We start from the raw sequence: 15082 nt of genomic DNA on the forward strand, positions 1-15082 counted from the left end.
CCCACCCAGTGGCCTGCCATGAGCTGGGACATATTGGGTGACTTGGTGTGTCTGTCTGCTGTCCTCGGTGCTAATGTGGGATTTCTTTTGCAGAAGCGAAGCACACGGATGAACATCCTAGGTAGCCAAAGTCCCCTCCACCCTTCTACCCTAAGTACAGGTAAACAGAGCACATTGCCTGATGTTTTTGTACATAAAGAAAATCAAACAGCATCCCCCTCCACTCCCCCTGAGCCTTACGAATTTGCCTGTGGCCAGAGTGCACCACACAAGCTGTAGCTGGGGGAGTCGGGAGCTCTGAGTTGATCAGAGTTGGTTGTGCTGTCAGGGAAGCCATTCTGCAGAGGCACCACCATCCTACCCTCCTCCTCTCTTCCCCCCACAGTGATTCACAGGACACAGCACTGGTTTCACGGGAGGATCTCCAGGGAGGAATCCCACAGGATCATTAAACAGCAAGGGCTCGTGGATGGGTAAGGAACCACCACTGATAAGAGCTGTCGTCTGCTAAGGTTTTATTGTGCTGGGGATCTGTTCTGTTTAATTCCTCAGACATCCTTGCTGGACAGGCAGCAGTTTTGTCCTCATTTTAAAGAGCAGAAAAGGTAGGCTAGAGATATAAGTGGTATGCAGGGCTTTCCCAGCTAGTAAGGGGCAGAAAGGGATCTAATCCATGTCTGCCCAGACTGTGTCTGTAATTATCCTTCACCTCTATAAGAAATCTGAAGAGATGGACAACACAAGTTGTTTTATCTTCAGAAGGTAGTGGGAAGATGGAAAAAAAAATGCTTTTGCCTACACTTTTTGATTGTGTACTATATGAGGTTGGTTTTGCTGAGAACAAATAGCCCCAAACCTTAGTGGCTTAAAACAACAAAAATAAATTACGTATCATTGTTGGTTGAGTGGCCTTTCTCACCCGGGCCAGCTTGGCTGGGGCTGGACAGTCCAGGATAGGTTCACTTGTGTCTGGTTGTTGCTGTGGGCTGTTGCCGTGGCGATGAGTGACTGGGCATGTGTCTGCAGCAGGTTACTTGAGGCTCCCAGGCATAGCAAGAGGTTAAACCCCACTACACATGCACAAGACTTCTCAAGATTCTCGTAGCATCACATTTGCCACCATCCCATTGACCAAAGCAAATCCCAAGACCACACTTGAATGACCAAGCAAATCCCAAGACCACACTTGAATGACCCTGGAAAGGAGCTAGCCAGTGTGGATATAGGGGCAGGGACATGGGATGCAGTTACCACAGAAGGCTGACACTGCGGAGCCAGCAGAGTCCTCCAGAAAGAGACACAGGCTGATCATCCTCCCTGAGGAAGTAGTTACATCGTGTGGGAGCTGTCCCATACGGGGTCTGAATGCTCAAAATACAGGTTCCTGGAAGCTGCCAAACTCAAAGAGTGATTCTTGTGTCCTTCGTTTTACAAAAAGTTTTATTACGGAAATTTTCACATTCACATAAGTGTATAATGAAACCCCACTTACCCATCACGCAGCTTCAACCTGCTAACTTACTTCACCTCTTCCCTTTCCCACATTCTCCTCCTCCTCTTCATCTCTCTTTATCTTTTTTTCTCCTCCTCTTCCTCCTCTTCTATTTTAAAGGAAATTTCAGATATCCTAAATTTTTGCCAGCAAATACATCTCAATGCCTGTCTCTAAAAAAATAAGGACCCTTGTGTTTTGATATAACTGCAGTGTTATTACACTTAACTAAATAAAGAATTTCTTACTATCATCTAAAAGCTAATCCATGTTCAGATTTCTCCAGTTGTCACCAAAAAACTCCTTTAAATTAAATTGAGGTTATTTAAGGCAGGACCCACAAATGGCATTTGGATGCTATACCATATACTTCTGTCTCCTTGGATATAGAATAGTCTTTCTCATCACTCCGTTTTTCTTCTATTTTTTTTAAACATCTTTTGTTTGTTAAAGAAGTGGGTCATTTGCTAATAGCATGTTTGTTTATTTTAGTAAGTTCCTCTGTCTCCCTGATTCCTGGGGAGTGGTGGTCATGGTGTGATCAGATGCATTTCTTCTGCCTGGTGTCTGCAGGGCAGGTACTGGGTGCTCTGCTGCCTGGAGTGGAGGAGGCCTGAAGCCTGGCTGCTGTTTAGTGGTGTCGGGTGAGCAGGGGTTCAAGCGCAGCCAGCTGGAACCTCCCCACCGAGGCTGCCGTCCCCGTCCACCACATGGTTTTAGCAGCCCTTGGTGAACTTGCCGAGGTTCAGTATTTCATTAGGGGTTCCAAAATCATCATTTTCTAATTCCTTCCTATATGAGCTGAAGTTCTTTCTTGCACTAGATATTTCCTGGAAAAAGTAGGTAAATGCCTGGATTTCACCTTTACTTGTCAATTTTTAGAATAATGAGTTTGTGATCTCCCACCTTCCACTAGAGGCAAACAAGGGGTGTTTTTGTTGTTAGTTTGTTTGGATTTTGTTTAAACTGTTACTATGAACTTAGATTTTTGTGTTTGATTTATTTCAGTCAAAACCTCATCTTCTTGATGCTCACTTTGCCCCTCACTGGCCGATGGGTCCTTCAAGTTGCTTCCTGAGTTCTTTTGAGCTAGCATTAATGGTATTTGATTTTGGGGTGACAAGATGTATTAGACTCAAATGATGCATTTCTCACAGGGACCCTGATTCTTTCTAATGGAAAATGGTATTTGGAGACTACAATCTTTAGATCTTTTTAGTAAACAGAGCTAGGACATGGGCTTTTTTAAAACAAAAAATAAATGTTGGGTTCACATTGATATTGCTAATTCAAATTTGAGATTACAGGATTTTTTACTTCTTTGATTTTGTTGTTTTTTCCTCTGATGATCTCTGTTCATGGCATTAACTTAATTACTTATTGCTTTATGTTACATAATATAAAATAGATGTAATATCTTGAAAATATTAATGCTGATATTAATTCAGTAAGACTCCTGAATTGCGATTTCTTTGCAGTCCTTTTAATCCGTAAGGATTAATCCAGGCAGGTTACCTTAAAATACCTTGCCCAAAGTCACTTAAAGTAATTCTTCTCTATGGTTCTGTCACCAAACTGCTGGGTAAATCAGGTTTGTTTGTTTCAGTTTCTCTTTAGTGTTTGCAAGTGGATCTGATTTATTTTCTTTTTGGTTGAATGCTGCTTTGTAAATCGCATAAAACATTTTCATGGTTCCAAAGTCAGATCTATGAAATAAGGCACATGCCCTGTCCACTCAACTCTGCCTCCCAACCCCTACAACAGATAAACAGCTTTTATTAGTGTTTGTTTATCCTTCTGTCATTTCATTGTACAAATACGAGTGAAAAGATTTTGTTAAGCAAAGGTAGCGTGCTGCAAGTACTGCGCTGCGCAGTTCCTGCAGTCTCTGCGTCCCAAGGGTCGCTCCACAGCAGCGCATGGCGATGGCCCACATTTTCTTTTCCACTCTTGGGTTTTCTTTTATGTACACGGAACATCATTTTTTAAAATGTCCCCTACTGAGGGATGTTCACCATGTTTCCAGGCAAATGTTATGAGACACAGTGCTGCATTGTTTCATAATTTTGCCGTGTATCTTTGCTATGAGTCCTGAGAAGTGAGGCTGTGGGATGGAAGAGCAGGGCCTATGTAATACTGTGAAATGTCACCAGAGTCCCTCAGCAGACTTACCTCTTCCATCTGAGAGTCATGCTGTCAGCCACATCTCATGAAGGAAGCTGACCCTCATTTCATGTATGGAAGGACTTCTTTGTCTTTTGGCAGTTCTGCCCTGTTTACATTTTTTGTCCGTTTTTCTAATCAGTTACGTTGCAGACACTTTTCTTTTTCCCACTCCTAAATCATAAAGGGGTGCATTCATGTTGTCTTGTACCTGGATTCTTTTCCCCCTCTCTCTCCCTCCTTCCCTCTGCTCCTCTTTCCTTCCTTCCTGCTCTCTCCATACTCCCTTTCTTTCTTTCCCCCTCTCTCTCCCTCCTTCCCTCTGCTCCTCTTTCCTTCCTTCCTGCTCTCTCCATACTCCCTTTCTTTCTTTCCCCCTCTCTCTCCTTCCTTCCCTCTGCTCCTCTTTCCTTCCTTCCTGCTCTCTCCATACTCCCTTTCTTTCTTTCCCCCTCTCTCTCCTTCCTTCCCTCTGCTCCTCTTTCCTTCCTTCCTGCTCTCTCCATACTCCCTTTCTTTCTTTCCCCCTCTCTCTCCCTCCTTCCCTCTGCTCCTCTTTCCTTCCTTCCTGCTCTCTCCATACTCCCTTTCTTTCTTTCCCCCTCTCTCTCCCTCCTTCCCTCTGCTCCTCTTTCCTTCCTTCCTGCTCTCTCCATACTCCCTTTCTTTCTTTTGTCCTTGTTGGTTCGTTTTTGGTCTTGGTTTGGTTTCGTTTCGATCCCAGGTGCACTTGGGTTTATTTATCCTTACTGCTGGGTAGAGTAAGGGTCTGATTTTATTTTGTTTCCCATGTGGCTTTACAATTGCTCCAAAACTCCTTACTCGAGATGTCAGCTTTATCACAGAGCAGTCTCTCAAAGCATTAAAAGCAACTCCTCCTCTAACTATAAAACAGTATGTTTCTCCTCTAAAGTTTCTGGCATGCCTGAGGAGAGAAAAGCCTAACACAGAAATTTCTCTTTCCATGACGTTTTTGAGTTAGGGGTGTCTGTGTGTTCTGGGGCTTCTAATACAGTGTATACCTGCTTATACCCCTGAACCACATCAACAGTGGGCCCAGAATGTTCTAGGGGGACCTCTGTTACCCTTGCTGTCTGTTGGAGGCAGCGCGGGCTCACTTCGGGGTAGCGTCACTCTGCTGGAGAAGTGGCACTTCCACAGGAGGCTTTATTTGGTGCCGTGGTCACTAAGTGTCCTCCCCAAGGCCAGGGAAGTGAGGACACCCATTACCCCGAGGTGAAGATGTTTCTGAACCTCGGGGGTGGGCGTGGCAGTCATATGTTTGAAGAAGCTTCCTGAGTGATTCTGGGATAAGGCCCACTCTGTCCACTTTGGATTGGAAGGGCTGCCTTGGGGTGGGGTGGATTGCAGGTCAGCACTGCTGGGCCACCTGAATTGTGTGTCAGCGTTTTGCTTCCCCCAGCCATGTTTGTCTTTCAATTTTTCTTGGATCAGAAACCCAGTTGGCGAGGCATCCGTCTTTCCAGACTTGTAAAGCGATAGAAGCTTTATCCATAATCACCTGTTACCTTCTGTTCCCCAAATCAGCCCGGCTGGTGCCGCCTGGCCTGTCTTATTTATCAGCAGGCATTCCTCTCCGTCCTCCCTGGAGCCTTCCTTGTCTCCAAGGCTGTCATTTCCAGCTCCTGCCTTAGGCTGCTGGAGCGCTAACCACACACAGAAATGCAGATAATGGGATCCATTCAGGCATTAACACAGAAACAGCTCATCTTCCTCTCCATTCTTGGGTGTAGGGAGGAGGTGTATCTGTATAACAAGGTAAATAATGCATTTCTAATCTTTACTGATCCCTGCAGAGATGATGAAGGCAAGCCAGTTTAAAGAGTTAAACAACAAAAAAAAGAAAACCACCTCGAAAAAGCAGCACAAGATTCTGGACAGACAATATAACAACAGCATTTCCCATAGCTTTATTCCCAAATGGTATATGCAGTTAGAAAGAGACATCAGAGCCTTAAATAAGCCCGTAAGGTATTCCTGAAATCCCAGGATCCAGGCAGCTCCTCTCTCATCCCCGTCCCCACCCATGCAGCTGAGCATGTGCGCGCGCATACTCGTGCTTTACCAGCCCTGTACTGAATTTGCCACCTGCTTCCTTCCTGTCTTGCCACCCATGCCCATCCCAGAACTGCAGGAGAAGGATCTTTTTAAGGGCAAATCTAGGTCTGTAGTCCTCTCTGCCAAACAATCCCACCCCACCCCCAGCACCACGCTTATCCCCCCAGGGCATGTGGATGCCCCCCCACCACACTCACACTCATGGTCCAGCCCCACTGGCCTTCCTGCTGTGCCAGGCATCGACCCCTGTGTCATCTGCCTGTGCAGTCCCTCTGTCTGCACTTCATGCCCCTCCACATGTTGGAAGGAAACCTCTTCAGCAAAATTTGAATTCTTTGAAGCTTTCCCTTCTCCCAGCTTCAGAGAGAGAAGTGTTATCCCCAGGACTCACATAGCACCCTTGTAAGAGGGATACTTTCACTTTTCGTCTGCTTTTCCTGCTGAACGAGGAACTCCTCCATGACTGGCTGTGTGACCTTGGGGAAGTTGCTTAGCTTCTCTGTGTGTCACTTCCCTTATCATTGTGAAATGAAGATAACAGTATCACCGTGAAGATAAATGAGTTAATACATGCATGAAACACTTTGCACAGTGTCTTGCTTGTAAACGTGGTCTAGATTGTACTCTGATCACTGTCGGGTCCTGTCACAAGGGGCCCTTCATTCATTTATGATGGACTGGTGAGTGCACCATCCCTATCATCCATTCTTAAGAACTTACCTGGTTTTTGCCACTGTCCATCCTGGGCCGTGTTTACAACTTCTGAGCCTGGTTAGTAGTCACTTAATGTGGTTAGCTTCTCACTGGGCATCTTTCCTATAACTACAATCCCCTTAGAAATCACGGGATTATGGCAGTTGGCTGATTGCATTGACTTATTTCAAGCTACCTTGTATTGGCATGTGATCATGCACAAAGCTGTATATACATCAGCCATAGTCTTCTCAATGGTCCTGTAAGAGAAGAGTTATTCTGGCTGGGTGCAGTAGCTCACGCCTGTAATCCCAGCACTTTGGGAGGCCGAGGCGGGCGGATCACCTGAGGTCAGGAGTTTGAGACCAGCCTGGCTAATACCATGAAACCCCATCTCTACTAAAAGTATAAAAATTAGTTGGATGTGGTGGCGGGCACCTGTAGTCCTAGCTATTTGGGAGGCTGAGAGGGGAGAATCGCTTGAACCTGGGAGGCAGAGGTTGCAGTGAGCTGAGATTGCACCATTGCACTCCAGCCTGGGTGACAAGAGCAAAACTCCGTCTCAAAAAGAAGAAAAGAAAGAAAAAAAAAAAAGGTGTTGTTCCCCTTCTGCAGATGAAGAAATTGAGGCTGAGAAGGCAAGTTGCCCAAGATGATGAAGCTAATAAGTGACCTATCCAGGATTCCTGCTGATGTCTAAGCCATGCCATTCTCCCCCCATAGCAGTCATCTCAGATAGACAACCTTCAGGCATTCCCTGTAAAGCTCAAGCCTTTGAGCAGCCTTGGGACTTCACAGGGTGAGCCTGCCCCTCTCAGGGGTGCACATCCCTCTCAGGGGTGAACAGGCCTGGGCCATGCTGCCATTCACTCGTCTGTAGCTTCCCATCTGCAGAAGGAGACAACAGATAGTTAATGGCAGAGAAAGGGACACCCCACATTTTCCTCTAGTTAGAGCTGAAGCTCGGCAAGCTTCTGGGTGTCAGAGTAACGATGTTTTATTTGGAATGACATGACTCTGACAAGTCTTTGAGGTGGGCACAGCTGCCTAGCATGCACCAGCACTTGGGAGAAGAACTGGATCTCCTCGTCTTCTCTCTGGCGGTGCCGCATTTTCCCCAGTGGGGTCTGAGCTTCCTCACACCATCCCATCTGGCCTGACCAAGCCAAACCGTGGAATCCCATTCTGATCGGTGTTTCCCAAAGTATATCCTGAAGAACACAAGGCCTGCAAAGTGCTATTTTAGAAAGGGTGGGGGAGGTTTCTACGTAGATAATATTGGAAAACTGCTAGACAGTTACCATGAATATCCTCACACATTTAAGGCTCTGAGAAGTCCTGTAGTAAAATATATTTGTTTTACCTTTTCAGCATGGGATTTTCCAGTCTTATTTAACTGCTTTCCATCTTCACATTGCAATCTAGAACTGGTGATTTTGCTGATGATTGTAGTTTGGTTTTGGATACATTTAAAGTGAGTTCCTTCTCAGGCCATTTCTTCTTTGTAGCTTTCGTTGGATCCTTCTTCACTTTCTGATGTATAACTATCTTTTCAGCTAAGTCCAGATTTTTTCATGTAAGAGCAATGATTTAATGCCTTTTTTGTGCTATTCTAATTTAAGATTTTAAAAAATAATTTTAAGGTTATAGAAAGGTTGCAATAATAATAGGATGAACTGTACACACTTCGCCCAGATACCCTTATTAAGATTATGGCACATTTGCCTTATTGTTCTTAGTTATTGTTTTTTCTTCTGAACCATTTAGGAGTAAGTTGTGGCATGACGTCCCTTTAATCTGAATTATTACAGTGTAAAATTTCTAAGAACAAGAACTTCTATAACCACAGTACCATTATAAAAACCAGGAAGTTAACATTGACGCAGTTCATTGTCTAATCTATACCCTTCTTCCTAATTGCCTCCTTTATAGCAAAAGAACATCTTCATCCTAAATCTTCTCTCCCAGCATGTATTCATAATCTTGACCTGCGTTTCGAGTAGAAGCCAGTTCTTGTAGAGTGTGCCTGGGCTCAGCCTAGGCTCCTCACTCATGGTGAGATTCAGGCTATGCATTTTTGGCAGGAGCACCCCAGAAAAGTGATGTTGTGTCATCTTCAGTACATCGTCTCCTGAGGCCCTCAAGGTCAATTTGTCTCATTGCCAGTGGTGGTAATTTAGACACTTCTTGATGAAGAAGATGCTGTCGGCCAGATTTCTCCACTGTAAAGCTATTATTTTCCCCTTTGTAGTAAATAAGTATTAACAGTACCATACTTTGATGCCATGAAAATACTCTTGTTTCTCATCCACCTTTCATGTGCTGGTTTCAGCGTTTGTTGAAGATCCCCCTCTCCTTCGTTAATTGTTAGTTACTACGGTAATTGCCAAAGGGTAGTTTTTGACTGCATCGTGCCTTTATTTATTGGCTGACATTCTCCTCCAAGAAAGATCTTCGCCTTCTCCCCTATTAATTTATTTGCTCATTTATTTTTAAATAATACTGCAGACTCACGGATTCCGATTTTATGGGTTATGATCCATTACTTTTAAAATTCATTTTGATGCCCAGATTTAGTCATCATGCCTCCTGTGTCTTTTTGACATGTCCTCATTATTCTTTGAGCACTTCTTGATATGCAGGCACAAAATATTCCTTTTCATCCTATAGTTTCCCTGCCCTAACCCTGTAGTCAGGCATATCCCCAAGGAGCCCAGCTTTTTTCCAATGGAGAATGACAATTCAGAATTACCGTCTTGGTGCTTGCCTGGGGTTCTGTTGCCCCTAGAGGCCACTCAGATGCCAAAGCACTGAAGCATTGTGGCTCCAAGCCTGTGTGTGTGTGTGTGTGTGTGTGTGTGTGTGTGTGTGTGTGTGTAAGAGAGTGTGTGTGTGATTAGTTCCAGATTTTAAAATATTTTAGCAATCAACTATTTTCCCTTCCCCAGGCTTTTTCTCCTCCGTGACAGCCAGAGTAATCCAAAGGCATTTGTACTCACACTGTGTCATCACCAGAAAATTAAAAATTTCCAGATCTTACCTGTAAGTATTGATGTTCTCAGACCGGTCCTTGTGGTTTGTTTTCTGGTTTCATTCTTAATGCAATTTTCAAGTTATAAACCGACAAGACCGGTAAGTATCAGACAGTTTCAAGGCTGCAGGTAAGCAACTTTCAAGAATTTCTTTACAGGTTTGTCTTTTGAAATTAGAAAAACATTTCCCTAGAAATAATCCTGAAAGTGGCGATAGGGTGTTGAGGGCCCCCTTGAGCCTGTGAGCTCTTGGTTGCAGCCGAAAGGGTACTGATGGGGAGGACCAAGGTCACAGGAAGGGGAGGTGGAGGAGAATTAGCTGAGGGCCCCGCAGCCGTGAGCACATGGGTCTGGAAGGCAGGAATTGTGCAGCAGGTTTGCCTGTTGGCTGCTGGAGTCTGAGGAGTCTTGTAATTTGTCCTGGTGTGCACCAGGGCTATCCAAGAAGCATAAATGGCCTCCCAAAGATTAATTTTGTTTCTCCTTCCACATGGTCCTTGGATCTAAAGACCATTCTCCCTCTGAACAATTCCAAAAACTTCATGACAGAATACATTAATCAACACTACTTTTTTTGACAACGCACTTTATGTTTGATTTGCCTGATGTTGTCTGCCTCTCACTTCAGTGTGCCACAGTTCAATTCTAGTTCATGATTAGAGTGCCAGATCAGCACCTGCAAGAATTCAGTTTAGCTGAGAATACAATGCACAAAATTAATAGCAGCTGCTTACATGCTGAATTGATAAATTCTGCAGGTAATGATAATGTTTGTGAAATGCATCCTGTGGAACGCAAACTCTACCAAAAGAGGCTGGCTGGATGTTGCCTCTCAGAGATTCAATCTGCATGTCAGCAAAGAAAAAGCTCTGAGAAGGCTTAAATTAGCTAAACTCACCTGTTTTACACAGTTGAACCTGGAGTTCTTCAGGCTTATCTGGTCCCCAGGACTTTGTTATGACCTCAAGAATCGTGTAGTGACTGGCAGCCGTGGACCATACAGGATGAGGAGGGTGTCTTGCTTAGCTTTTGTGAGCCAGGAGAAGGCAGTGTGCCATGCACTGTCTTTTCTGTGGCTGCTTGCTTCCTGCTGTGTGCTGACATCCCCACCTTACTCATGAGGAAAATGAGGCTCATGGCTGTCAGTGGCTTTCCCTGCACCGTGCTGGGGTGCGGAACAGAATCTGGGGTTGAGTCCAGCCTTCCCAGCTTCCAGCCAACCTTATATGCAAATACAGGAATTACTATCCTAGGGAAAGTGCTGCATAGACGATCCTTTTTGTTCTTCTACTGCATTATATTATTCACACAGTTATAATTTTAGCTCAAAATATAAAATGAAAAGTGACATTTTAGGCTGGATGAGTAAATTAAAAAAAGAAAGAAAGAAGGGGGCTTTCATGGTAGGCAGAGTGTGTAATGCCCAAATCCTACAAGTAACAAAAGAACAGCAACTTGGGACTTAGGGCATTAAGTTTGCAGCCTGTGTGTGTGTGTGAAAACTGGCTGTGGGATGTGCTGTTAGCTCTAGCAGTGGTTTTAGAGTTACGAAGTGGTTCCAAGCTCATTAATTAGCCAAGCCTTAAAGCTGACCTGTTCCCTGTGAACAATACGACCTCCTTTCTGCAGTGTTTTGCACTGTACTACAGTCATCCAATTGAAAACTCACTGAGTTAAAACAGGTGTTAGGAATATGATTCTCTCTGGGGGATACTGTGGCATTCCCCTGCTTTAATAAAAATAACTGCCCCATATTCAGGGACCTAGGAAGGGAATTTACCTGCGTGAGCTTATTAATCCCTCATAGCCACCCAACAGTTGCTTCATCATGGAGCAGAGTAAACCCCTGGGGCCTCAGGAGTTGGCCGAGGTTGTATAGTGAGGACCCAGGTTTGTGCAGTCTTCTCGGGGCATGCCGTGTACAGTGGGTACTTACAAGTTAACTGGTAAATGTAATTCTCACGAGCTGGGTGAACTGGGGGCAACTTCGAGCCCTTCCCCTTGACCACCTCAGGGAGCAGGGGAGCCAGCTGTCCTCAGCAGCCTCCGCAGCCCACCCAAAGTCTGTCCCTCGCTCAGGGACGTGGCAGCCTCCAGCACACATCCTCTGCTCCCCTGTCCTTCCCGCCCCTGGTGTTTTCTAGCCTACCTTGCCCTGTGTGTCCCTCTGGAATCAAATCATGGGCAGATGTAGCTGCTGCTGGCCGTGGGCCCCGTTCTGTTCCCTGAGGTGGCGGCCTCTAACCTGGCAAGTGTTCTTGTGTCTCTCCAGTGCGAGGACGACGGGCAGACGTTCTTCAGCCTAGATGACGGGAACACCAAATTCTCTGACCTGATCCAGCTGGTTGACTTTTACCAGCTGAACAAAGGAGTCCTGCCTTGCAAACTCAAGCACCACTGCATCCGAGTGGCCTTATGACCGCAGATGTCCTCTCGGCTGAAGACTGGAGGAAGTGAACACTGGAGTGAAGAAGCGGTCTGTGCGTTGGTTAAGAACACACATCGATTCTGCACCTGGGGACCCAGAGTGAGATGGGTTCGTTCGGTGCCAGCTGACCAAGATTGACTAGTTTGTTGGACTTAAACGACGATTTGCTGCTGTGAACCCAGCAGGGTCACCTCCCTCTGCGTCGGCCAAATTGGGGAGGGCATGGAAGATCCAGCGGAAATTTGAAAATAAACTGGAATGATCATCTTGGCTTGGGCCGCTTAGGAACAAGAACCGGAGAGAAGTGATTGGAAATGAACTCTTGCCCTGGAATAATCTTGACAATTAAAACTGATATGTTTACTTTTTTTGTATTGATCACTTTTTTGCACTCCTTCTTTGTTTTCAATATTGTATTCAGCCTATGGTAGGAGGGGGATGTGGCGTTTCAACTCACATAATACAGAAAGAGTTTTGAATGGGCAGATTTCAAACTGAATATGGGTCCCCAAATGTTCCCAGAGGGTCCTTCACACCCTCTGCTGACTACCACGGTGTGGATTCAGCTCCCAAATGACAAACCCAGCCCTTCCCAGTATACTTGAAAAGCTTTCTTGTTAAAATAAAAGGTGTCACTGTGGTAGGCATTTGGCATGTTTTGTGGACTCAGTCAAGCAACCACAGTCTGTTAATCATTTCTCTATGCTCAGATGTCAGATCCTCTTGTTATTAGTGTGTCTTGTTCTGCACAGTGCAGGAGACTTTATTCCTTTGGAAAATTCACTGTTCCTACAAACAGCAGGCTGAATGGCCTCGCCTCTAGATTGACGTGGGCCAGCCTCCTTGAGACACACCTGGCACCCGTCATCGGCCAGCGGTGGATGCTGCATCATCCACCTGGGTACTTCAGCCATGCGTTTCCACAGCCTTCAGCCTGTTCTAGAACGATCACTGCCTTACCCCTGCTGCTGCAGTGGTGTGAGTCGTTTCACGGCTGATGTCCCTCGGGGGATTAAAGGATCTAAAGAGAAAATGGCACCTGGTTGTCTTCGTGCTGTGTCTCGTGGGTTTCCATGGTGATAAAGACAAGGAAACGCTGCAGAGGGCACAGGCACAGGCTGATATTTAAAGATCTTTGCTTGCAGCCCTCCGTCCTGCTGAAAACCCCCATAAGCCAGTGAACGCAGAGCAGCTAGAGGCTCCTCCTCTGCTGGCTTAGGGTCAGAAGTACCTCACAGTGGTTGTGGACATGGAAGAGTTTTGTCAACACAACACTTTGTCCCCGCTCCGGGAGATGAGTCAGACGGTGGCTTGAGTTGTCACTTGGTCCCCTCCACCCCTCGGGTGGCCCCCTTTGCCACGTCCCCTTAGCTTAGTGATCAGGTGTGAGAGTGGCCATTTCCTTACCTTTGATCCCTGCAAAGCAGAAAGGACTCCTTTGACAAGCAGCAAACTACTGTGGTGAGCAGAATGATTTCCTTTTTCAAGACAACACCTGCCTGGCTTCTATGAATCTGTGCTAGCCACGATATTGCCCCAAATCCGCCCCACTGAAGTGCTCCCTAAGGAACAGCATTTCTCTGCTCCTCAGTCAACCCCCGTAGCCTAGAGCAGTGTCACGAGCTTCAGTAAGGCCAATCAGCTGGAAGTCAGTCTACCGTATAGTAACACTGTATTTCAATCTACAGACCACACTCTAGTTGTTTTCCATGAAAGGTATACAAATGAAGAATTTTCTAGCAAAACATGTTTTTAACCATCAGTGCTCAATTGCATTTTCTTCCTTTCGCAGCCAGTCAGTCTTTCAAACTATTGACAGTAAGATAATTCTCGCGTTCACACCTGGCAGCAGGCTTCACTGTAGGGACGGACATTGCAGTTACACCACGATTCCTTTCTCTTCACTGGCTCGAGGTAAACCCTTTTCAAGGAAAAACAACTCTAGGATTTCCTTTTTCTGTGTACGTAGACCAGTCCCATCAGTGTATAATCTCTCTCTTTCACGCCTCTCTCCGATAGACAGCTTGTATTTGCAGTATTTCATATTTATAAATATGCGTTTATTTAAAAGGAGAACAAAAGCTTGACTCTGATTCACAGTTTTGTATGTAGCTGGTTTGACGTAGTCTTTTGTATTTTCCCTGCCGAAGTGAATTGTTGGAGAATGTAAACCGCCTCCGCGTGGCGGCAGACTTCCTAAGGCCCCCAGCTCGCTGGCCTCGTGCTGGGCAGTTGGGAATTCCACCTGAGAACAAGTCCCGCAAACCGGGGACGGAAGGACATTTGACTTTTATTTTTGTATTTAATTGACATGAATGTAAAGGGGACAGCTCAGGGTTGTTTTGGAGCCTGTTGACTTTGTATCTCTGCCTGTGATTTTCTTTTCTAAATGAAACTCCATGTAGCAACCGGGACGAAGTTGAGAAGGAAAACGCCAAATGCTTTGGTTATTAGAGTTTAATAGGTAAGCTCTGTTACACTAGGTGTTAGAGTTCCAGAACGTTCTTTTGTTTGCTAAACCTTGAAGAAACATGTGCCTCAGCCTAGATGTTTTGTCTTCTCTTTTCTGCACTTAATACCTGACAGTATGACCGATCTCTGAGCCTTTCCGGGGGCGGGCAAGCTGGCGGTAGATTTGTGATGTCACAGTGCAAACTGCAGTGACTGTAAATTGGCCTGGCGTGTATAAACGTTTTCAGGGAATGCAGAAGGTATTAATGAAGAGACAAAACCTTTATTCCATGTGCTTTGCTTCATTCTGTACATAGCTCTTTGGCTCGTGAACCTAATTGTAAACTTTCAGGTATTTTTGTACAAATAAGGGACTGATGTTCTGTTTCTTGTAATTAGAAATAAACATTAATACAGTGTTCTTCATTTTCTATTGCTGGTGTGTCTGTTTCTAATTTTAAAACACTGGCCAATCACAAGGTCAGGAGTTCGAGACCAGCCTGACCAACATGGTGAAACCCCGTCTCTACTAAATATAAAAATTAGCCAGGCGTGGTGGTACGCACCTGTAATCCCAGCTACTCAGGAGGCTGAGGCAGGAGAATCATTTGAACTTGGGAGGTGGAGGTTGCAGTGAGCCGAGATTGTGCCATTGCACTCCAGCCTGGGTGACAGAGCAAGATTCCTGTCAAAACAAAATAAAAAAAAAAAACACTGGCCTGTCATCCACTAAAAAACTTTTGA

The 15082-nt window shown here is 45.3% G+C and overlaps 1 protein-coding gene across 15 annotated transcripts in view; it reads left to right on the forward strand.

Annotated features, from left to right (window-relative positions):
• The window catches only part of GRB10 (growth factor receptor bound protein 10), a 204259-nt gene extending 189488 nt beyond the window's left edge, over window positions 1-14771 (forward strand). For all 15 annotated transcript variants that reach the window (XM_055293144.2, XM_055293137.1, XM_055293145.2 and 12 more), the window contains 4 exons: window positions 94-160; window positions 386-473; window positions 9376-9469; window positions 11732-14771. In XM_055293144.2, the coding sequence (XP_055149119.1) occupies window positions 94-160; window positions 386-473; window positions 9376-9469; window positions 11732-11878 (396 nt within the window). In that variant the 3' untranslated portion in view covers window positions 11879-14771. The remainder of the gene's footprint in view (window positions 1-93; window positions 161-385; window positions 474-9375; window positions 9470-11731) is intronic.
• Window positions 14772-15082: the final 311 nt, after the last annotated feature.

Source organism: Symphalangus syndactylus, chromosome 9 (genome assembly GCF_028878055.3).
Source record: "Symphalangus syndactylus isolate Jambi chromosome 9, NHGRI_mSymSyn1-v2.1_pri, whole genome shotgun sequence".
Lineage (NCBI taxonomy): Eukaryota > Metazoa > Chordata > Mammalia > Primates > Hylobatidae > Symphalangus > Symphalangus syndactylus.